Raw genomic sequence first — 24298 nt, 5'->3', positions numbered from 1 at the left:
CCAGTTCCTCACCATGCGACTTGGACGCCGCATCACTGTTCTTAACACGTGGCTGAGCACAGCAGATTTGCAGAAAGCCCACTTCATTCAAATCACCGGTGCCATCTGTCAAAGCACATGGTAGCAGCAAGCTCCGCCTCCTTTTGGAATTCCCACGTGAATAAAAGGTCTCCCCAGGTCGCATCAATGGCTCTAGGGAGAGATTCAAGCAAGACGCGTAGAGCTATTGTCAAACGTATAGTGCACAACACAGAGGAAACTAGGGGTTCTGCCATGTTGCTAGTGCTGTGGAAACATCTCGGGGACTGAGTGACATACTGTGAAGTTTTCGCCACGATCTGATTGCATGCTCGTGCTTAGAAAATTTTAAACTTCATGAAGAATGTGGTGCACCTGGATATGGCTGCTGAAGATACCGTGTCTACTACCTGACCGAATGGCTTAGGTAAGTGCATGCCGCCTTTCTGTACAAAAAAAACAACAACAACTGATGCTGTGGCTATTCCTGGCCGCGCGATATTACAGGCGACCGCAGTTCAGTGAGACAGTTACGTCATTTCCTGCGGCCATTTTTTTTATTTCCTATTAGAAAAACCCGTACTACTACTGTAGTTGTTTTCTTTGATTTCCAATACTTGCAGCGAAAAATGTCTTTTTTCCAGCGGGATGGCATCTGGAAAAATCTTACGTTGCGCACCCGGAAAACCATCTGCATGCGGCAAGTGCAAAAAACATGGCATCTGCGTTGGTGCCCTAATGTGTTTAATCAGCCCCTCTTCAGTTTAGAAAGAATAATTAGCACTAAATGAGCCCCACCGGAGCTAGAGTGCTTGCTGCGCCAACATTTAACAAACCTCGTCGTACTAGCGCCTTGTACCATTTGAGGCCAAAGTGTGGGCATATGCAGACCTTCATAAATATTCGTTCCAACAAAAAGCACATTCTCATGCCTTCAATATTGTCAGCAATGCATTTGGGATGGGCAGAGTGATAAAAAGAGCATTTTAGGACCGCAACCAAACTGCAAGTGGAGGTGCATTTCCTGCACAGAAAACACTAGAAGAACTCTGGAACATGTAACTGATGCCCGTATTCAGAGTATCTTGTTGTGATTCAAATTAATTTCGCAGACTCCCTACTTCAAAATATTAAATGGTAGACCCTACTGAGTTTTTCGAGTCATAAACAGGTTCTTCTACGAAATAAAAAAAAAAAACAGCACGAGTTTCACATGTAGATACCGCGAGTCACTAAGCGCTGCTACAAGATAGAAGTTCAAACGAGCAGAGCAATAAAACTCTGGCTAGTGCGATGTAAAAGTAGCACTCTATTCACAAGCGTTGGCAGCTGCAAGAAAACATTGCAGCGCCTCTCGGTACTATTTCTGAAATCCTCACGTGCGAAACATGTTTGACGGTTCATAAGTCGCCCACTTAAGCTCATTGATGTTTATTATTCTTGTACACTTATGGCATGTGTGCTGTTTTTGAGGATCAAGCCGCTTGAGATTTGTGTATAAGCCTCCTTGCGAGAGATAACACATAATGTTTACTGCAGGGCTCTCCCTGCTGTATTGCATATTTGTGACGCGCGCAGATCAAGGAGAATAGCCACAGCCACACCATAGAAGAGGAGGAATGCCACATATTTTCGCATACAAAAGGACCATGCTCTTGCCAAAGCCATTCTCTCGGATAGTGAACGCGATGCTTGGCAGAGACACCGCAGTGTGCTTGACAATCTTTATGAAACGACAAAATTTATTGCACACAGTCGTGGAATCATCCCATAGTAAAACAATTCATAGCAATATCGCAGAGCAAGCTCTGCGTCCTAACGTGGTCGCTTCCCGCAGCAGCTCAGATCTCTGTGGAGCCACAGAGAAGACTTCACAGTGCTCGCTCCGTATATAAAGCCCAGAGGGTTCGCTTCTGAACGACGTAGGGTGGTTTGTTTAGCACCGTGGGGGTGACAAATTCCTCAATGATAGAGAAACTCTCGCTCTTACTTGCAGGTTTGTTCCAGGTATGTTGTGTAGCCTAGTTAATACGCCTAGAAACAACCTCCCTTGGCTCTAGAGATCTCACAAAGGCTGTGCACGTTCTTGGTAAAGGTACCTGCATTTCGAAGGCCGCAAAGTTGCTTAAAAGCTTATCAAACAGTGAGAAAAATATCACATAAGGCGAGTCATCACGGGCGAACATTAACGAATGTGGTTTGATGGTGAGGAGTGAACATAAAAAAAAAAGTCAATCTCGCATTGAAGGAAAGGCGCAGCCCATTCTAAAACGTCTTATTAATGGGAGTACGCGTACCTACACTCTAGTCCTAAGGAGCCATCAGCCGCTTTTCTTATTTGAACACCACGCTCGGCCCTTCCTTTTTTCTCGTTTATCATTTTTTTTCTGCTGGATCTAATTCAAGCGAAACCTTTGAAGGCTTTCGAATAAGTTCGTCTTCATATGCGGCCTTATTTTTCGCCTCATGCTGGCCTTCATGTTCGACCTAAGGTTTGCTGCACTTCCCATTAGATGTTCCCCTGAATATGCCAAGAATGGGAGCTAAAAGCATTTCGTGCTTTATGCTTGCCAAAAACGAGAACATATTTATTTATTGCCAAATGCGGCAAGCCCTTCTATAATGACACCATGTGAGAGGGGCATATTCTCTCAAGAGAACGAAGTTTTAACTATTTTTGAAAACTATCGCGAAAAATGATTTTATGAAGTCAGTGTCAGTTATAGTAGCTGTGGAATAGTCACTGATTCCGGACAGGGGAATCTGCGTAATATTCATGCTGCTGAGTAATCTCTGCGCGAGCAAGTAGAGCCCGACCCCCTACAGAAACGCTATACAAACATTCCCTCGGGAAGAATTGAATGGATTAGCTGATAATTGTACTGCAGGCAGTAACGCAGAAAAATGCTAGGACGGCGGAAACAAAATGAAAACATATATTATTGAACACGCTGAAATGAACTAGAATACAACCAAACCACTAAAATGCATCATTTGTATTTTCTGGGATATTGTATCCTTTACATACTATGAGTAGTGAAAAATATGTGCCCTCGACGTAACACATTCGGTCCCTAACCAGACGCCCACGAGTTTTTCAAACAAGATTGGCGAATTTGGTTTTCAATAACTTTTAAAAAATTCTTTGTCGGTATCCACTTAGCTTTGTGGCTAGTGATATTCCGAAATTGCAAAAAATATGCGTGCGTCGCGGTGTTCTCGAGTGAGCAGTTTTGCTTTCTTCGGGGTCTCAAATTGATTGTTCATTTATGTTTGTTTATAGAGGTCCCAAAGCGACTCACGTCGCCAAGCGACTAAGGCTATTAGGGATGCCGTAGTGAAGGGCTCCGAAATTTCGACCCCCTGGGGTTCTTTAACGTGCACTGACATCGCACATTACACGGGCCTCTAGAATTTCGCCTCCATCAAAATTCGACCGCTGTGGGCGGGATCGAACCCGCCTCTTTCGGGTCAGCAGCCGAGCGCCATAACCACTGAGCCACCGCGGCTGCCGATCTCAAACTGAGTTACCAGTTTTAAGCTTTCGAAATGTCATTCGCTGAAAAAATCAGTTTCATCCCGGCGGCAGGATCTGTTATAACGTCTTACATGAGCCAGAAAAGATCGTTTTTTTTTTCTTTTGCGCAAGATAGCTTTAGCTGCTTATGTGCCCGCTATCACAGCCAATCAAACCATTTTGCTTTTGCGATGACGCTTGTGAATGCTGTGCCAGCAAACCATTATACACCATCTTCAGATTCTACAATGGCGACGTACCCTTTGTGGCACTGAAAGATCTCGACTTCATCGAGTACGTCTGCGTCCGCAACTTCAACAATTTTGTGGATCGTGGCGTGAGTACCAAGCCATTGTCATTCCCAAGCCTACAAGAATGTGACCTAGCTAAAATGAGTCTTTTCCAATAAAACAAAAGAGAACTCTCGCAGCTATTGCTGTGCATGAGAGTTATCCCGCCCATTTCACTTGTCTCTGCCCACTCCGTCACCATCAGGACACATTTAAAGTGTCTCCACCACCGGATGATTCCGTAAACAGAATGTTATCTCATTCTTTTGTCTCCCATCGGTTTTTGCTAGAGGCGGGTATATGACTGCAGTGCACAAGTAACCAAAGTTTCTGAATGCGCATTGCGTGGAATTAGAGGCTAGTAAATCAAATTTGAGCTTTGAATTGCGCGTGTAGCAAAGTGTATAAGAACATGTCACGCTAACACTTACTCTTCGGGACAGATGTCACAGAAGAGTTACTAATTTAGGAAAGACAGCGAGCTGACTATGGTCGTTTCCTTAACGGTTCAGCCGCTGATCTGAAACCGCGTGCACTGTTTAGAAAAAAAAACTATTTCTTTCACGCAGATAATCATGGTTACTGAGGAGAAGCATCCGCTTCTGCAGCGGTCGATAATGAACGAAACCTCTCCTCGTTGGAAAGGCCTGAGGAGTGCTGTTGCCCACGGGTTCACTTCTGCCAAGTTGAAGATGGTAAATTGTTTCCAGTCTAACCAACCACCTTTAGAAACTATTTAGCGTGATTTAGGAACGTGGGTAGCTTTATAGATGGACTAAAGATTTCTAGGTAGAAATACTAGTTTGGAACAGGACTGTTTATGACACACGCTGTAAAAAATAGGCACTGGATGATGTATGAGGTTTTCTAAATTGAAACTAAAGCGTATGTTATAAATGACCTTGCATGAGCCAAAGGTTTTTTGCAAGAAACAATAACGTTGGAGGGTAGAGCGAATCAAGGAAAACCTAATAATGCAATCAAAACCGAAAAGATAATAATTCAAAGGAAAGTGTAATAAGTCATTTGAGATAGAGTTTCTATGAAAGTGTTCTTGTTAAATGGTTTTTATTGCGTTGAAAGTAAAAGATTTCGTAAAAAAATTTTCAGTAAAAATTCCGTACGGGGCACTCAAAAGGCAAAAACTTCAAAGAAGGTACATTTGATTAAGATGTTCATAATAAACACTGCATTGCAAAAAATAAATACAGCACCCAAAGGAAGCAAGCTGAACGTTGCAGCACAAGGGACGCAGAGTTGCTTACATGAGGCGATCCTAATCACTTTCTCAGCCGCCAGTATTCTGTCACCTTTCCTTGTACTTTATGCTTTTTTTTGTGAATGTTTCTACACGTTCTAAGGTAATTTACATAAAACAGCTGCGGGCAAGACATTTAAAAAAAATTAACACAATGCGAGTCCGCGCGTCAAGTTGTAGATAGTCAGAAGTTTATCCGCCTTTCAACTCATGCTGTATGGCTGAGAATTAGGTCTTTTAAAAACGTAAGCATTGTAGCTTACGGGAGAGCCATGACAAATTTAAATGCTTTGAGCTGAATGCAGCGACTCGACGTAATGTTTTGATACCATGACAGGGGATGCACCGTACGTTGCAAAAGAAAGGGATGATTAGTGCGGCGGGCCATTGACTTCTCTTTCGTTGCAATCTGAGGTTTGCAGCCCGATTGAACTTCATAAAAAGTTTTATTCGGTTACATGAGATTCGTACATCAGTAACATCAGGGGGCTGCTGTAAGCAGGTTTACAAGATTGATAGGTATCTCCATCTACGGCTAAGATTTTGGTTCGTGCACGGCTGCAAGTGAGATGCAATGTTTCGTTAATGCCCTTGTATTTAATTCCGCCACGATGCGCAGATGATGCCCACGCTTCAAAAAGACGCGGATATGTTTATCAGATCTCTGGAGAAGCACGCCGAATCGGGCCAAGAAGTGAACTTGCTGCCAAAGTACGAGGAACTGTCAATGGAATACATCGCACGAGGGTTGTTTGGTATTGATGAGCACTTTCTCGGCATACCTCATCACCCTATGCTGGGCGTAGCCAAGTCCGTCTTCAGAAGTTTTATGAAGGGGCCATTTCACTTTATCGGACGTGAGTAGTCTTTTGAATTGCTGGTGAAAGTGCGCAAAACATAGCGTAGCACTACCCTCCGCTTTGTGCCAACATATAAGTTTATGCCACTTTTGTGATGTGCATAAAAACTTAGAGTACAGTATACCCTTACACAAAAAAAAGAGATAATTTTGTTATTAAATACAGTTTAAGATTTTTTTAATTAGGAGCCTAGAATGGTGCGTATGAATTCATGACTGTTTGAGTAAATGTACTATCGGGACAACAGTCCCCAGGACACGCGACCGGCAACCAACGCGTATAGCTTCGTTACCAGCTGGTGGTTGCAGACCGCACTTGTGGTGGTGAAAGTTACTCTTGGGTTCTCTAACGTATGCTAGTGAATCAATGGAACATTGGCACACTTTGCCCCTATACGCCAAGATCAGATGTTGCGCGTCCTAGACACTTTTGCCCCCGATAGTACGTTGTAGTTTTCGCAGCAACGTGAGTCTTTGTGTAAGTAAAGTTAAAAAAGTTCCTACTTATTATCATTGCCAGAGTGGCTGGAACTCACAGATGTTTCCAAGATGAGTTCATTACTTCTTGAGGGAAAGTCTTTTTGGTTTAGAACAAGAACAAAATTTCAAAATCTAGCGAGACAAGGCGTGAAGACAGCAAAACGAGGTAACCTCATGGTTCACCCGTCTCCTAGTCAACGCCAAAGATACCAACTAGCTGAACAATCCACCTGATTAGCAGAAATACGATACAAGGTGCAGAGTAAAACAAAACAAAAAATAAAGTTTGTGATATAGTGTTTACGCGCTCTAACAATACATGTTTTAATCTTTCCCGAATTGGATTTAGAAAGTCTGCACACCTAAAGAGCCATTGCATCTCTCTTTGTTTCAGAAAGCACAACAATGTTCGGTTCGCTTATGAAGCCCTTCTTCTGGCTTACGCTTGCTTTTAAAGATTTCAAACTTCAGGCACTGTCGAATGCAACAGAAGACGCAGTCAATACGAGAAGAAAAGATTCTTCGGTAAGATATACGTTTTTTTATTGTAATCTCAAATATCCAATTTTATATCGTCAAGAAAATATGCAGGAAAAAACATCAAGAAGTAGAAAGTGTTGCGTCAGTAGCGACGCAAAAGAAACCAACGCTTTTGCAACAGAAATGTGCCTTTTATTATGTTGAGTTAAGCAGCGTATACTGCTTCATGCTTCGTAAACGTAATCACTGCACGCCAGTATGCATATATATTAAATATAAAGAATTTAACAAGTGATGAACTTCGGTACTTTCTGAGAGTTGTAATCTGTTATAAATTGCTGAAATTACTGGCTGATAACAAGGCTCAGTGGAACAACGCATGTCCTATTTTAGAGAATCGTTTTCAAGGAAAATTAACGATACAATATATTTTTGTGATACAAGCAGAACACCATACTCTCAAAACATCATAGTGCCAGTAGCGCTGCTGTGAGCACAAATGAAAGAAAAGAAGGGAGAGACGGAAAGGAAATTCAGAGAGGTTGACCAGGTGGCGTCCGCGGTTGGCTACCTTACACGAAAAGAAAGTAGGTGTAAGCATGAAATGCATTGCAGACACGGTGTATCGCAGTCTAGGAAGGCATATAGATGTTGGTAGCCGCATTCGGCTGTCGGTCGGGTCGCCTATCCACTGGATATTCCACCGCTTTCAGCCCCTTCTAGAGCTTCTTCGAGCTTTGCTGCGTGCGTGGCCTCCGTGGCTGCTTTGACGGCTTGAAGTGCCAGAGCCAAAAGCAGTGTTTTATTCCAGCTAGACCGAGTGTTCAGCGTTTCTTGGCACTTTTGCTGCTTTACGTGCTGCAGTGTTTCAGGTCCTTTGTTATTCGCGCTAGGCCGTGCACACAGTGGCTCTCCCTGCTTTCGCTCATTGAGGCGCTCACGGCTCGATCGCAGTTATTCACCATTAGCGAAGAGTTGGGCCGCCTTGGCGCCCGTCACCTACCTGTGTAGCTCGATAAAGCTTACCAGGATAGATACTCAGGCGTGTTGTTGCAGTTTGGAACATGAAAAACGCAGAGCATAAGGACGAGGGTAAAAAAAAAAGGAACGCACAGAAACACAGCGCTAACTTTCCACTACAGTTTGTTCAACATTGAATTTTTGTACAGCCATGCTATCAGCACTCCGCCACCACACGCCGCATCAAAAACCGCTAAAATGATATCCCCCTGAGGTAAATCAGTTCTTTTGAGAGCAGTAGCACAGAAGGGTTACTGACGCAGTAATCCCCAACAAAGGAATCCACTGAGTCTTAAAGATCTCGCGTGTAACCCGAATCCCATTGTTTTCCACCCACCGTCACAGTTTTTAGTCACATTGGCGGCGATGGGCAGAAAGACATCATTTGCTAATATTTTCCACATAATGACTATGTACGCGGAGGTTGTCGTTCAAACAGCGACTTGTTTGTTCCGGCCACATATTGCTTACCGCATGAATGATGTATGAATGCACAACATTTTTCACCACACTTACCAAACCTTTTCGCGAGTTACTCTTTACAGCCAGTCATTTTCTCAGCCGCTTCTATCTTCTTCATGCACATACGGCCCAACTTTGGAACAGAAAAAGCAACCTTTACTCCTGCGCATTAAGCTAGCTTTTCTGGTTTTGAAAGAGGTTGTGGTAATATGAAAAAACGTCGATTTTATATTTCCTTGCGTTGGGCCCTTTGATAAACAACCGCTTTTCCTGGACGTAATCTTTTGAGTACACCTTATGCGACCGAGAGAAGAATATATACATGGATAGCCAGCCTGTTCTAAACGAGTGCACAATTGTAAAATCTTTCATTCATAAGGACGTTTGAGAAGACTTAAGAAAATTGATTGAACAAAGACGCGCGATGCTTCTTTTCACCAGTTCGGAGTGGCGCAATCGGAGTGACGTCGGGAAGCAACGTGGACAAAATCAACGTTAACTGATCATTCAGTCCATTTTAACAGGCTGAAAAAGGTATTGCACATCTTTCTAATGTTAATGCCCTCGTGAATGAAATGATTTACAACGGAGCAGACGTTTAGAACAGGCTGGCTGCCCCTGGCATATGTTCTTATCTCTGTCGCGAAAGGCGTCCACAGGAAATTACGGCCAAGAAAAGCGGTTGTTAATCAAGGGGCGACACGTAATAAGAAACCGCCGTTAATTCGTATTCCCGCAAGCTCTCCCTTAACCTGAAAAAGCTAGCGCAACACGCACGGCTGACGGTTGCTTTTTGTCGTCAAAAAACTTCTGTAGTACGTACAGCAGATGAAGTTGGTGACTGAAGAAATGACTGGCTGTTACGCATTCTTTCTCTCCGCTTCTTAAGCTGCCAGCCCCTCGTGATGTAGTCACGCCGCAAGCACTAGTTAATGCACATGCGCACAGACGGCGCCACAAATCTATGGAGCGCGGTTTAGTTTGCATCACTGCGCAAAGAGGGCGCAATGAGGCATTGCGCACAGGAAATCGGAGCCCACATGCAAACGTAATCCCTTCCACATTAATCACATTGATCGCCCGTCAATTTTCTCTCTCTTCGTCCTTTTCTGTGCAGTTTCTGTGTTTCACTGGTAAAAGTGCTATTGTCGACATTCTATTCATATCTCTTGACCCATTCGTCCGCAATGCGCGGGTAGAGCTGCGCCACTACCGCCGGCGAGCATTTCGCAGCCTGGACCAAACAGATGAAGGATAGGACGTCAACGGCGGCTTAGTTACTAGCGAGGGCTACATGTTCCACGAGAGCCTTAGATGGCGATGCGCTGTACAAATACCTGTTACAACACGTAGCGCGAGACGCTGTGGCCATGGCCGGTGATCTCGGGCGTCGGAAACATATCTCCTCTATTTGCGCTGGCGATGGTTCGAATCGCACTCGAGTGGCTGGGATGGGAACGTTTTTTCCTGTCGAATGTTTTTCGGAAAAAGAATTTGTAAACGTTTCGGCTTCAGTTTCCGGTTCAGCTTCGGAGCAATTTTCGTCTTCGGCTTCTGCCGCACTTTCGGAATGATTTCTGCCTATGTTTATTGAGGATGGGAGATAAAAACACCTTCAGCATAAAATAAAGCAATAATTCTGGCTGACGAGTACTTCGGTGGCGCTGGTTGTGCTTCCTGAACATAGCGGAAATAAGAAAATAAATTCACAGAAATTTGAACGAACCAGCGTTTTAGGAACTGCTCATTAGAAGAATAACGCCTACCCATAATGCGTATGCTCAACTTTCCAGTGGTAATGTGTCTGAGCTATTTTCAGCGTCAATTTACAGAGTAGCGTGCTGCTGTGTGATGTCAACTACGAGATGTGATGGTCGGGCTTTTCATGCATCCCAGGGGCACTAAATATTCAACTACAGGTACAGAAATATTGATAAATATTGTGAATTCGCGAACCGTCCTTACAGAACCCACACAAGTTGAGTGTGTTTTAATCCTGCAATTAAAATGACAATACTTTCTTAAATAGTTCAGACGACAAGACATGCTTCAAAATCTTCTAGAAGCGGAATACATTGACGAAGAACCAGGGCACCAAGAGACGCACGATGGAAACGGTAATTAGACGTACTTGTCTTGATACTCTAATGCTCTGCTGTTTCATAGATTAAAGAGTAAACCCTGTCGTTGTTACGTAATGGTTCGTTACGGTGCTCGAGGGAATATAATGCCTTGCTGGCGCAGTGGACGATAAATCAAATAATAATATTAATATTATAACCGGTTGAAGTCTGCGGTACCCACTGGAGCTCACAGTCTGGGAAAATATTTTGTAAAAATGTCTGTTCTCGTCGCGGAGGCAAAATTAACATTAATTTTCATTACGCTCGTGAATGGTCTGTGCGGTTTCAGAGCTCCTGCAGCCAAACACGCATACAGGAATGTACCGACGCTGACGCTAATGAAGCTTGCCTTTCAATTCAAGCGTGAGGTTGCAGAGAACCCTTATTGGCTGCAGTAATATACAAGGACTAGTGTCGTTAAGATTCCTTCGCAGAGTGAACAGGCTTACAACGTAACGCTTCTGCTGAACGTAACTACAGTGTAATGCAAAATGTAAATGAATGTACCATGTGAAGTAAACATAATGTTCTCCTCTGGTGCGCTGTGCTACCGATTTCCTTCTTTATGATGCATTTCATAAGACCTCCTCCCCCCCCCCCCCCAAAAAAAAAAAAGCGAAAGCTCCCGATATATTTTTAAATGTCATGTCTTTAGCTGTCGTTTGTCCTTTTCTGTGCAGTAATCACAAAGCCTCGGGTACTGACCACGACAGAGATTGTCGTCAATGCAGCTACCTTGTTCGTTGCTGGGTAATGGCTTCTTTTCGTTGCCGTCTTTCCTATCTATATTCTTGAGGTATAAGTACCGCTACAGGGCAATTAAAGGTGAAAGAATTTTTTAATCAATACTATTTTTTAGTAATAAGCTGTGTCGGCACGCTAATTTGCCCGGTGCCTCAGTGGAGAGTTTGTATAACCGGCTTACATAACAGTTACAGATATCCCATAAGATATCTGCTACGTAATGCTTGAATGTCGTCATTTGTCGTATGCTGAAAACAAGTAATTAACACCGCACACTGGAGCACAATAGAAGAGAAATAGCGAGCCTCTTTCTTGGAGTGCGGAAGCGCTCATACGAACATCAACGCCGAAAACGAGTTTTGCCACGATGTTTATTTTGCCTGTCCTACCAACAGCAACACTATGTAAAGTTAAACAGAAGTCAAATAAATATTCACGACTGGGAGTCGAACCCGCGGCGGCGTGAACAAATCAGCTTCGCAGAGCGCTGTGCGAGGGCACGAGGCTATCGCCGCACTTTAATTTTCTTTATTGCATAGAAGTACACCCACCATGACTTAACCAAGTCGTATTCGGCAACGTCATAGACAATCACACCAGCATCCTGCTCTCACTTTACCTGCACATAAAAATTCCAGTAGGCGCACAAATGCATCGAGTAAAGGCAACCACGCAGGAGGTCGACCCTGCGCATCATATCATCATATACCCCCCCGCCCTCCCCCCCCCTCCCCCCCCCCCCCACTTCGCACCATAGCACACTTCTCTCTGAACAGAAACTTCGATGAACGTGGCGGCTGTGCGTGGCGATCTGTCATGCGGCTCTTCCACAGGCTAAACAGACCGATGAGCACTAAAAGATCACGTGGAACCTTAGAACCTTTCATTGTAGGAAAAAATCCTAAAGTATAGGGTGTAATCTCAATGTTCTTTTTGAGAGTCGTTGAATGCCCCCCCCCCCCTCCCCCCCAAAAAAACACGCCATCACGACAAAACACAAAGAATGATCAATATTTTTGGTTGCTGCCATAAGCGACAGTTCGCAGACAATGGCACAAAATTCTCTTTTTCCCGAAGCCACTTTTTGAGGTAAGGCTGACGTGTGAAATTAAAAAAAAAGTATTTACGGCCGATTGAAGACACATCCTATACACCAGCTTCGATGCACTTGTCTAGAAAGGATAGGTAAGGCTGCCAATACATCGTTACAGGAAACAACGTCGCAATTAGAACATTTGCCATCTATCTTCTGGATAAACTGTATAGGAATTCTAAGGAAAACCGTACAGTGGGGAAACTGAATGTGTCGGTGACTTCTTTAAAAAAACTCCACAAAGGCCCTTCACTCCTATGGCCAGTGGGGGCAAACAGAATAGGCAAATGAGCACTTAATAGTCTGTTAAACACAGCTAGGAGGAAAGGACGGTGTGGTGTTTTGATAAATAAAACCATGAAACAAGCTGATGAAAAAACAAGTGCTGAAGACCAGCTCCACTAGCACCAGGTTCCTGAGGGAGGAACAAATTGTCCCGGCGCATAGGCTCCTATTGAGAGTGCCACACTAAACTAGCAAAAATTGCGTGCATTTCCTGTGCTCATTTTCCTTGTATGACATAGATAAGCTTCGACACCAAGAAGATGTTGCAAACTTGTGCTCCCGCAAATACAGACAGCTCCATTCCCCATCTAAACCTGCGTTTGTCGCCTAACAAACGAGACCTCGGAGTCCCAGTAAGGCCCACTATTGCGATACTGATGCAAGGAAAGCGCCAAATACTGTGTATTCGGAGTCCCACATGATGCTGCCAAAAAAGCTTGGTTTTGTACCCTAGTGACGTACCCAAACCCCCTTTGACTTATCAAGGTTAAGAAACGCACCCAAACTATCACAAAACTTCTCACACGCAAAACCTCGAGCAAACTTTTTTTATCAGAACAGAAAAAGGCAACGTCATCAGCATAATCCAAAATCTTAATTTCACATTGCAATAGTGAGAAGCCACGAACTGCTGTGTTCTTGATGATACTATGACACAGGGACTGAAGGCATAAAGCGAATAACCAAGGCGATAGCGCATAGCCTTGTTGAACAAATATTTGGTTAGGAATCTGAGCACGTATAGTGTTGTCGTTGTTGTTGCCTCAGAAGCTCGTGTTAAACTTCAGCAAATTTTCGCACTGTGCATTCCGCATCGTCATCCTCATCAAGTTCCATCAGCGGCGCGAACATATCAAATAAGCTTAACCTCGATGAGAGCTGAACATGAGTCTAATCTCGTCGTCAGACGTTACGACGACTCATCAAACCAAAACCATGATCCAACCAGGCTAAGCACACGCTTTGGAACATCTACTCAGTGTAACTACGCTAAAACCCTACCATTTTTTATTTTTCCCAATTTTTGTAAGCCCCACCTTCAAAAAAACCTTAATCAAAACTCTAGAAAGTGTTTATATTTTACATTCACTTTACATCATTTATCAGCACGTTGGACCGAGGGAATTAATAAGTGAGCACATATTTCCAGGTTCGAAACGACCGCTACAGCACTAAGCTACGTGACGTTTGTTTTGGCTAAGTACCCAGACATTCAGGAGAACGTTAGAAAAGAAGTTTGCGATGCCATCTCCGCTTCGGTGAGTTACCCTTGCCTCTATGTGCCGGGGAGTGCTGATACAACTGTTGGCGGCGCATTGAGTTTCTTTTTCAAAGAAGGCTTTCGTAATGGAAGCAGAGCGCTTCATGATAGGTGAAGCGCTCAAGGACAGGTGGCTGAGTCTGCTAAAAAGCTACAGTAATGAACACTATGCTATACTGCGAGAAATACTTATGTTGGAATACCTACCTACGGTTGGACATTAAATGACCGCAGCAGTGGCCAAGTGGTTGAGCAACCGCCTCGCATTCGGGAGGTCCAGGGTTCGATCCCCAGTGCCGATCCCCAGGGCACCCACCAGTGATACAATGGGTAGAAGCTTTCCCCTGGCCTGGTGCTCGGTTTATGTGGGGGTGAAATGCTTGGCAAATGGGTCTTTGACCCCACCTTGAGCAGTCAAAAACACCTTGTGCCATGGCGCTCTTTGACCATAGATACCTTTGCGCCATAAAAATCCATAATCATGCTCAGTTGGACATTTAATCATTCTAGAGCAGTGGCCACGGTTTTCGTTATGCACAAGTGCCTCTTAAGACGCTTTGCTCGTGTGTCAAAACGAGGCACATGAATTGTTAGGACCTTTTTTTTTTTTTCAAAATGCGGTGTGATCTCTCGAATGCGGCTGAAACCTGACAGTTTTTCATTTTTCTTTTACCTAGGGTTCGCTAGACTACGAAACCGTAACCAGAAAACTGAAGTACCTCGACGAAGTGATCGCAGAAACGTTACGCCGGTACCCTCCAGCTCTAACGTATGTATGCTGTTCTGATTCCTATCGTCCATAACTGCCTTCTCTAAGTGTGGCCGCCAGGCGTACTCCGCTGCAGCCATTGCAATATTTGGCATCCTGTGTGCATGTTCTTTCAAGCCATCACTACAAAGCTGGGAAAAGCACTTGCATCTCCGCGCTTGTGGGAAGTTCTAGTTTATCCGTTGTCGGGACGTATTTACTGTACCTCCTCGCTCACTCTAGCCTAGCTATGCGGCAAAGGTCTTTCGCTTTACTCGAGGTGACGTGCCACTGCCTTAGTGAATATTTGGACGGCAGTTGTGCCCTCGTTCGTAATGCGCAAGCGTTCTTTAAAACTGCAGCCGTTGTAAGCGAACTCCACTATCGAAAACGTTTTCGCTCGGTAGGCAAAAATAACAGCGGCAAATTTCCAAGCCTAGGCCACTATTCTGAAATGATTCATTGCTCGATTCGCAGCCACGACCCTTAAGTGTTGACTTCCTCAGGCTGTGACAGTAATTGTTAATAGGTAGCAAGCAACGTCGTTCGGTGCCTCCAATATGAAATGTGGATAAGTCTAACGTCAAGGAGTCAAAAGAATGGAGCAGGAAATTCATTGTTAAAAATTATGGACACTGTTGAGCATTCAGTTTATTTTTATCTGCTTAATTTATGAAATTGACCGGAGCACCCAGCTCTCGGTACTTGGATTAAAATTCATGGCGTAATGTCCCTGTTCTCTCCAATTACAATTTCAGTGCATCACAGAATTGCAGTAACAGTTTACGTTTCACAAGATGTGTAGTAATACTCGCTTCACTGTTTTTAGGCACTATAAACACAGTTCCCTTCTTCCGAAAATACCTGTCTGGTCGGTTTTGTGTAAGACTTCCTGAAAAGCGTGTTACATTTGCGATGCCGGGGCAGAAGAAAATATATGAGTTGCAAAAACCTTTACACGCGTTATGTAGGTCCATCACACGGAAAGCGATAAAGGACTTCGAATACAACGGCATCAAGTTCAAAGCTGGAACATGCTTCATGATTGCTCAGTATCACATTCACATGGACCAACGCTTTTGGCCCGATCCTCTGGAATTTGATCCCGGCAGGTGCGTAAGGAAGAGAGACACTCAGCGCTGGTGGTGTCTCCCTTGTTGTTCTCAGCGTTCTGTCAAAGTGTGCGCTGTTTTTGTCGGCGTAAATACGCTGTTATCATTATGCAAAGAATATATGGGTTTCGAATTGAAAGAATATAAACTCGATTATAAAGATGGACGTGCATGAAGCGCTTATCACCTCGGAAATTTATTGCATTTTTATCGAGATATATTATGAGACAAGAAGATGTCTTTAGCACAAGTTCTGCCCGCATTACTGAATTGCGCGTAATCGAAATTACTCTTGCCTTCACCTTTTTACAGTGCTCCGAGTAGACGCTCTTCCAGCTTTGGCGCATGAAAAGTGGTTGATTATCGCAAGTGACCAGCGTGGCTTAGTGAAAGCGACGAAATAAATTTGTCATGTCGATTATAAAAACAGTCATCTCGATCAAACGGCAAAATGTTTGAGGGAAGAGTTAATGGCATCCTGCGAAAATATAACGCCAATCTTCGCAGCTTCTTGGATAAGTTACCCGGTAAGACGCTCCGCGATCAATGTTTTTACATGAAGTTTGCAGACAGGGCATGCCATGGATAACAAATACTCTATTAAAAAACCAGTTTTCTGAGCCTTTATAATTCAGTGCCGTAAGAGCTGCTTACAGCAATAGCAGCTGAAATTAGAATAAATCCATGATGCGAAGGGAGGGACAAGCAAACCCAGTCATAATGGTCATCTCTAAAGGAATATCTGAAAGCACTATAATAGTATCCTAAGTTGCCTGTATGCACAGGCTCACATCCAATTTTCTTCCCGTGTATAATCACTGCAGCATTGTCGTTTGGATATGCCAAGAAGGCTTTTTATGTAATTGGATCACATTGACAGCCATTGTAGCGTGTGAGCGCCTTTTTTCATGTTGTTGTTTCTGAAGTGAGGTCTGATTGTCACGGACATTTATCGAAAAAGAGTACGACCTACGCTGTGCGGAATTTTCTGCAGTTTCCATGCAAGCGAAAATTAAAAAAATTGCTGTGGTTTAGCTGTGGTTAAACTAGTAGTGACGCGATAGCTACATCTGGGTTCATTCCCCCCCCCCCCCCCCCCCCCCCCCCCATTCGGTTTCGCCGGCGCGCCGCGCCGCCGGCAGCTCCTCCGCACCACGTGACCAGCCACGGCGCCGCCACGGAGCTTAAGAGCGGCCATGCAGCTCAAGGGGTGCCACGCTGAAGGCTAGAAGTGCTAGCGTAATGTACCTATCGCTACAATATTATTGTTCATCACCTCGAAGAGCAAATTGATTGCTTCCACTGATTCAGAATTTTAAAATATAGCCTGCAATGTCCGGGACTCTCATTTAAACTAATAAAACCAGTGCATGCACTTTGTTACAATCTTGCTCAATTCATAGGTTTTCGCTGGAAAACACGTCGACGCTTACAAAATTGGCACATGTGCCTTTCGGCATGGGACCACGCAATTGCGTCGGGATGCGGCTGGCGTTATTCCAGCTGAAGTACACGGTCGTCAGGCTGGTGCAAAAGTTCCGACTTGAACTGGGCGTTTCGCAGGAGGTAATGTAAACCTTGCGTTTCCCACAGCTTTGACATTCATAGTTCAAAATGTATGCGCGCGCCAACTACACAATTGATGCCGGCCGGCCCTGCACAAATCTTCACGCTGTACGCAGAATGGTTGTCGTCTAAAGAGCTTAGAGAATTATGGCCACAATAAGGCCGCACTCGGCCTCAAAAATACAGGAACTGTTACTGAGAGTATAATTTGCTTGCTTAGAGATGAAACCACTTGACTAGGACAGGCGTTTTACTTCAAGAACTAACCAGAAGGGCAGCAGCATCTGACGTTTTTAATTATTTAAGCCAACAGACACCAAGTGTCAATTACATGTATGTGTTTACAAGAACGGGCCTAAACTATTTCACAGAAATGTTTTAGATATAATCCGAAATTCTGCACTGGGAAAACTAGAGGAAGATAATAAGAATGAATCAAATATTACATAGCAGAGCCTATGAAATACGCAATATCGCGAACAAGATTTCTTACGAAAGCGCAATTTGTTTTGTCTTCAATAAAACTGCTGTTGTATTCAGCTTTGGCTGTACATAGGCATGTTATATGTGCTTTAATCCACTCTGTGGAGGGATCAGAATTTCAGAGCAGCTTAGTACTCCTTCGCGTGATGCCCATGCATGGATTTATTTCCGCGCATCTCTTAACTGGCCCGCGCATGTGTAATCAAAGCGGTGAACTCAGAGTGACCTTGCATTCGTGTATGGCTTGTCCGGAACACTCTGAGATTTAGTTTACGTTCACGGGAAATCCCATGTTTTCTGACATATCTGTTTACATGTGGGCAAATTGTAGGCGCACGATGATTATTCTTATTTTCCACTGTACGCAAGCACGGGAACTTTCGCTGAAAGACATGTTCCCTTTAACGTCGCGTTTAGTTGTTTTCACTTATAAGCGTTATTATTTTCCTGCACTGGTCATATTGCTTTACGAAAGGAGTCAACGGCTGCCCCAAAGAACGGTTGGCATGACATTCACACACATTTGAAGAAAGAAAAAAAGGTGTGTTCAAACAAGCCTAGCACCAGAGCTCCATTTGTGAAAATTTTAAATCATTAGGCGAAAAAACACACGAAGAAAGGAACTTTTCTAATAATATTCTGCGTGTTTTCACAGGTTAATTTTTTTCATATATATTCGCTGGGTTGCCTGCGAAAGGCACTCAAAGTATTCAAGCTTCAAAAGTGTAGCGGGTAGATCTTGGCAGATTTTTGTTTCACTGAACTGTATGTGGATCGTCATCTTTATCCCAACCACTACTGTCATCGCCGCCATCAGATCCGTTGGACATTTTATCTTTTCGCCATATATAATACTTCAGTCAAATCTCACTACAGGATGAACTGCATGAATTTTTTTACGATGTCGGTGTAGGAGACGAGAACTACTACTATTGTATTTTCAAGGTAAAATATGATTAGTGCAAGAATTGCTTATCTGATCCATTGTTACTCACACAGGCAAGTTTTAGGCACTTCAGCTAGAGCGAAAAAGTAAATTTTACTAAACTGGCACGGGCCCGCCTGCCTGCCAAGAGGCACGGTATGGAGCGGAGATAGCAATAAGATGACAGCACAACAGGGCGGCCGCTTGAAATTAAAAAAAAAGGACTCGCTGCTTGTGTGGGGGAAATCAGTGCGCTAGATGCCTTCGGTGAATTGTGTTCGCCTGCTGGTCGAGGAGCTCGAGCTTAAGTGGAAACGAGGCTAAGCACAGAGGCCCCACCATATGGAGCGGACAAATGAACATGCAATGGCTCGCAGTAGGAGCAAGGAATCCCGCTGTACGTTGGCGCATGCCTAAATAAAGATTAGGCATAATAGGTCTGCTAAACGTGCGTTAAAGAAGTGTTATAACGGACACATCGACATACAGAGTAAACATGCCGTGATAATTGTGGTGTCCAAATATGTTCGCCTGGCTATCGCCGGTGCGTTCATTGACAGGTCGGCCAAAAAATTCTTATATGATATTTTGGCTTAGTGGTGATGCCATATGTGTATTTTTTATTTCAGGGCGTCATGGAAATGGATGCATATTGCTTTCTGTCCGCACCGGCAAAAGGACCATGGATAGTGCTTCACAAGCTGTGATATAATCTGTGCTGGTTATGAGCGAACCCATATTTTTGGCACAGACACCTGTAAAAAATGCTGCGCCAGTTTCTGTCTCAAGCAATTTGTGATCATTTAGTGCTAACCTGCCATTTACACTGTTCTCTCAATTCTTACACATCTGTTCATTTACTTATAAGTACAACTCTAAAATTGGAGAATACTGTTCCTTTGTTAATTTTTTACGAGAAACTTATCTTGCATCGTTGTTTATGGAATAAATTTGTTGTTTCCGCACTTGTAAACTCAGGCGTGGTGCTTTTGAAATCAGCGTTACTGCTGTCTTTTTTTCAACGCCCTCTAAGCTTCGTGTCACGGCGTAAGAGAAATTAATTTCAACTTGTACTTTGACCCCTTACAAAAATAGTCTATAGAGAGTATATATACTTCTTATAGACTCTATTGCATTTCTCTAGATATTTCTTGTTGTCTATTGATAGTCTATAGACTGTCTAAGAAAAAAGTCCACTAAAAGTGTATGGCCATAAATCTATAGGATTTGTATTCCAATAGACTATTCTCTAGGGTTTGTACATAGACAATCTAAAGACTTTATAGACAGAAGTCTATGAACATTCTATTGACTGTCTTTTTTTTTTTCTAAGGGACATCCACTATTGATCTGCCGGGTAAGCAGGTTACCTTAACAGACAAGCTTGCCAAGAATTTTATCGTCAGGGTTGTATTTGTACCATTGTTCTCTCCATAGCAGCGTTATATTCGAGGCAACTATTACGACGCCCCGCACAGAATTGGCGAGCATTAGCACATCTCGTTAAGCATACAGATTATTAACTGAATCTTTTCGACTAGAAAATAATTCAATGTACACAATGGATTGTTTTTTTCCCAGGGAAACAATTCAATCCCAGAGAGCGCCACCTGCAGGGGAAGGACAGCGCCTTCTGGTATCGTTGTAAATAGCACTGGTAGATGGCAGGACGGAGACGCGGCGGAGGCTGAAATAAAGCCTTCAAAAGACATTCTCATGAAAGGAGACGTGCCATTACCGCAGCGTGGTAGGCGTTTTGTGCAAATGGTATTTCTTTGAAAGCAATTTCATCATCAAGAACTATTATAAAAAAAAGAAATTAAGGCTTTCATCCCTCTTACGGTGTGTGGCAGGTTCCAATAATTAGAAACTGAAATTTGGTGCATTCAGTAGATCACAAGAAACATGCGTGCTTATAGTATATGGCGGAATTACGCGATCGTATGGCTCCATTTGAATGCAAGCTTTGAGCACAGCTTCTCCAACGGTTTTTTGAAGCGAATAGTGACTCCCCACTCAATCTACTGACGCTTAGAAATGGGATAAAAATTCCTAAATAAATTTTAAGTACGTGTAAAAACTTATTCCATCATACAATTAAGCAAAATCACTAGGAAGCGTCGACATTCAAACAACGTTTAGTATTCTTCCGCGCCCTGGACCCGATCGCATGTCAGTTCCTGGCAGCAGATTCAGAAGAAATTTTTCTGAAAGGAATATAGTGGTTGTGGCTGCTCTTGCCCCTGACTGCATAGTGGTAATTGCAGGTCTCGCCACGCTACAATTGTGAGCGTATACTCTCCCATCTCGTGTCTATTGGGGGCCATGCATAAGAAAAAAAAAGAGAAAAGTCAGAAATGTTAATCATGCTGCTTCTAGGTTGTCGCCATGAGTTTTACAATAGGGAATAAAGAAATGGTGCCTAAATTTATGGCTTGGCATGAATGCCCCTTACGTAAGCGGGAAAATGTGAATAAAAACAAATACACAAAGACAGCAACAGAGGAGAACGGGATGACTGTACTAATGTCTAACAAGCTTTGGACTTCTGTGACACAAAGCTTACAAATGTTGCGATGCGATATGATGACAATACGGTTTTGGTGACCACAATTGGATTTTAGTGACCCAAGAGCAACTCGTTCGATCAGTGATCTAAAGGACAACGAAAACGCAGAGGATACAAGGACATGCTTTCAAAAATGCTTATGCTCCAAAATAAACCTATGGATTTTACAGTCCAAAGGTATTGGCACTATTTATCGTCAGCTGGATGCGTGATGCTGCGGGAAAGCCTAATGTACAGCGTAAGAAAATAACGGAAATGTAATTCAATGATCAAAAATGCTGCACTGCTGAATCTTCAACTACCAGCTTATTTGATATTTGCGGTACAAGGACACGACTTTTTCAATCTATCCTAAGCTGCGTTAAATATAGTCTTGCAGCCATAGTTTATCATTGATAACATGGTTAATGTTCTAGATGCAGGAGAGTTTTTTTTTTACACGAGTTCACAGGCAGAGCGTTACACAAAGGTTTTAGCGCCGAGCATCGGGCCACATTTTTACCCGTAGATATGAGCTTAAGACCCCAGGAAAACAACATATGTCAGCGCCTTCGTGTGTCTCGTCCTCTGTGTGTGTGTTTTTTAGCGCTGGTTCTTAATGCGATGGATCACAACCAACTCGCCCAATCCTCAGTTCTTCTACAACTCAAGAAAGCCAGCAGTTATTGAAACCAAAGAAAGCATAGGAAAATGTCTTACTTTATTCGTGGTGTTTCTTCATTTTTTTAACCTAAATATAGTTGCTTAAAAAGTAGATTAAATTGTGATGAGTTCGGATGAGAACGGCAGCATGTGATTGCCTTTTGCTCCAATTTTAATAAATTACCTTTCAGCTAAAACATAATACCACTGCTATTTTCTATTGGTCAACAAACACCACGAACAAAAAAAGACATTCTCCTACGACTGCCTAGGTTTCAATGGCTGTTGGCGTCCTTCATGCGTGTGTCCGCTGTTTTCCTACCCTTGTCTGCTGAAAAGCTGGAGGGGCTTTGTTTCTCGCCGTCTTGATGCCCTAGGTACAGTAAAAAGGTTCTCGCACAGTTGCTGCCCTGACATTCGGTCACAATCAATGTGGCACTTGCGGTATTAAAAGACGTTCCAAATCCGCCGCTTGGTCGAGGGAGGCGCTGGCGAACACACTCAAGCGAAGGCTACACGCAGCATAAATACACTCGAAAGGTGAAGATTATACAGCCGACAGCGTTGCTCACTTAGTTCGTAAAGCGCCGTACACAAAACATGGAGGTTTTGGGTTAGGATCACACTGGCTGCAGCTGATGTTGTTTTCTTCAACTTTCTAATGAATGATATTTCAGGAAGAAATTATTTTTGTATACATTTCCTATTGATCAACGTCCCCCCCCCCCCCCCCAAAAAAAAATGCGTTCCCTCCGCGGACATTCGTTTGACTCACAATAAGGACAAGAAACCGCAGAAGGCACGGGACGAACATCTTGGCATTAGTAGAATAAATGCACGTGTACTCAGCCAAACATCCGGATGGAAGAGTCAAAAATACGAATGAAATGTAAAAAAAATAAAAATAAACACGAGATAATTGCAAATAACCCGCATGTGGAATGGGCTGAATTGGTCTTTTCATTTATCTAAGATTACTAACGAGGCAAATGCGTCCTTGGCTACTCTCGGCGAACCCTGCGACTATGAATGTGTGTTTCAACTTATGAAAAATGTCGTTTGTGCGCTGATGCATAGAAGCAGGATAATTTCTGTTTGCGTTACACAACGCAAGATAAGAGTTGGGACTGTGAAAAGTGTGCCGTACTATTCTGTCTGCTACTTATACATATAAAGTACTACGTAACTGCCCTTTTTATTTAAAAAGGCACCGGGAGGTCTGCGTCTAAGTATAAACACAGATATTCCATTTTGTGAGTAGGCTAACGTTTCTAATCGACGTCATAATTTAACTGGCTAATCATTTTGGTGTATATGAACTGTATTTATTCTGCATGCACAAAGCCCAGTTCTCTCTACTTTCACTTTACCTGCGGCGGATAGATGTAGGAAGTTATAGAGGCGATGACTGGGCGAGAAGGCCGGGAATGTGAATCAGCTGGTATCAACTGAGCCTAGGTAAATAAATTTGCCTTCATCCAAACCTCGAATCCAATTTTCGGAAAAGTAAACACTATGGAAGTCATTCGACGCGACAGTAGAACTGGCGAAGAGGACGGTAAAATAGCATTGCAAAAGAACAAACCTTGAGTTCGAAAGAGAAATATGGGGGAAAAAGCGATTACCGTCGGCAATCCTCTTTCCGCGTGCATTTCGAGGAGGCGAACCGAGAAAGTCGTTAATGGACAATCGATGTCGGTGAGCGGCGCGGCCAGCGTAGTCAAACAAGGAGAGAGATACTTTCGCGTGTTTTCAACAGGATGGTTGATGCATGCGAGACTATAGAACGCTATTTCCCTGGAACGGAACAAAGTGATATGAAAACGCATATACGGTGTAAACAAGTCTTCAGACTACAATGTCTTGTTCACAATCCTCTTGGAATTTGAAAAAGAAAAGTAGGAACTAATGTGCAACTTTTTTCAGCGATAGCTGTTAGGCACCTGCCCCTGACTTTCTCTCCGCCGTCGCTGTCGGCGTACCGGGTTGGTGCGTTAATGTCACGGTCACGTGATAACGCACCCAACGTGACCTTAATGACACATGACCTTTATGTCACGTGGCCTTATGTCGCGGTCACCCAGGGTCGCATAAGCCTACGGGTGGCTCTGTTTGGAATAGCCGCCTACGAGTGCAGGGGTTATTCTGTAGATGTTGTCAGGGCGGCGCGAAAAAGAACAAGGACGAGAGAGGCTCAAGAACGCAACAGGACAAGCGCCTCTCTCGTCCTTCTTTTTTTCGCGCCGTCCTGACATCATCTACAGCTATGAACCAACTAGCCCAAACCAAAGTATATTAGGGATTATTGACCACTACACCAGTCCGCCAGGAATACGCTCCAAAAGCTAAACGCCCGAACAGCT

General features: G+C 43.6%; 1 protein-coding gene across 3 annotated transcripts in view; it reads left to right on the top strand.

Annotated features, from left to right (window-relative positions):
- LOC144128768 (cytochrome P450 3A14-like) overlaps nt 1-19689 on the top strand; it is a 38299-nt gene extending 18610 nt beyond the window's left edge. Inside the window, exons 5-16 of one of the 3 annotated variants that reach the window (XR_013313824.1) lie at nt 3776-3872; nt 4395-4520; nt 5703-5940; nt 6817-6947; nt 10414-10501; nt 11188-11257; nt 13780-13888; nt 14568-14659; nt 15610-15750; nt 16063-16277; nt 17154-17316; nt 19354-19688. Coding sequence is in view for 2 of the 3 variants with exons in the window: in XM_077662441.1 (XP_077518567.1) it covers nt 3776-3872; nt 4395-4520; nt 5703-5940; nt 6817-6947; nt 10414-10501; nt 11188-11257; nt 13780-13888; nt 14568-14659; nt 15610-15750; nt 17154-17316; nt 19354-19431 (1333 nt within the window). In the remaining variant the exon portion in view is untranslated. Of the gene's footprint in view, nt 1-3775; nt 3873-4394; nt 4521-5702; nt 5941-6816; nt 6948-10413; nt 10502-11187; nt 11258-13779; nt 13889-14567; nt 14660-15609; nt 15751-16062; nt 16278-17153; nt 17317-19353 lie in introns of all 3 variants that reach the window. The other 2 variants (XM_077662441.1, XM_077662442.1) reach the window with 2 other exon arrangements.
- The last annotated feature ends 4609 nt before the right edge of the window (nt 19690-24298 follow it).

This window comes from Amblyomma americanum, chromosome 4, assembly GCF_052857255.1.
Source record: "Amblyomma americanum isolate KBUSLIRL-KWMA chromosome 4, ASM5285725v1, whole genome shotgun sequence".
NCBI classification, from domain to species: Eukaryota; Metazoa; Arthropoda; class Arachnida; order Ixodida; family Ixodidae; genus Amblyomma; species Amblyomma americanum.
This window is presented reverse-complemented; position numbering and strand designations above follow the sequence as displayed.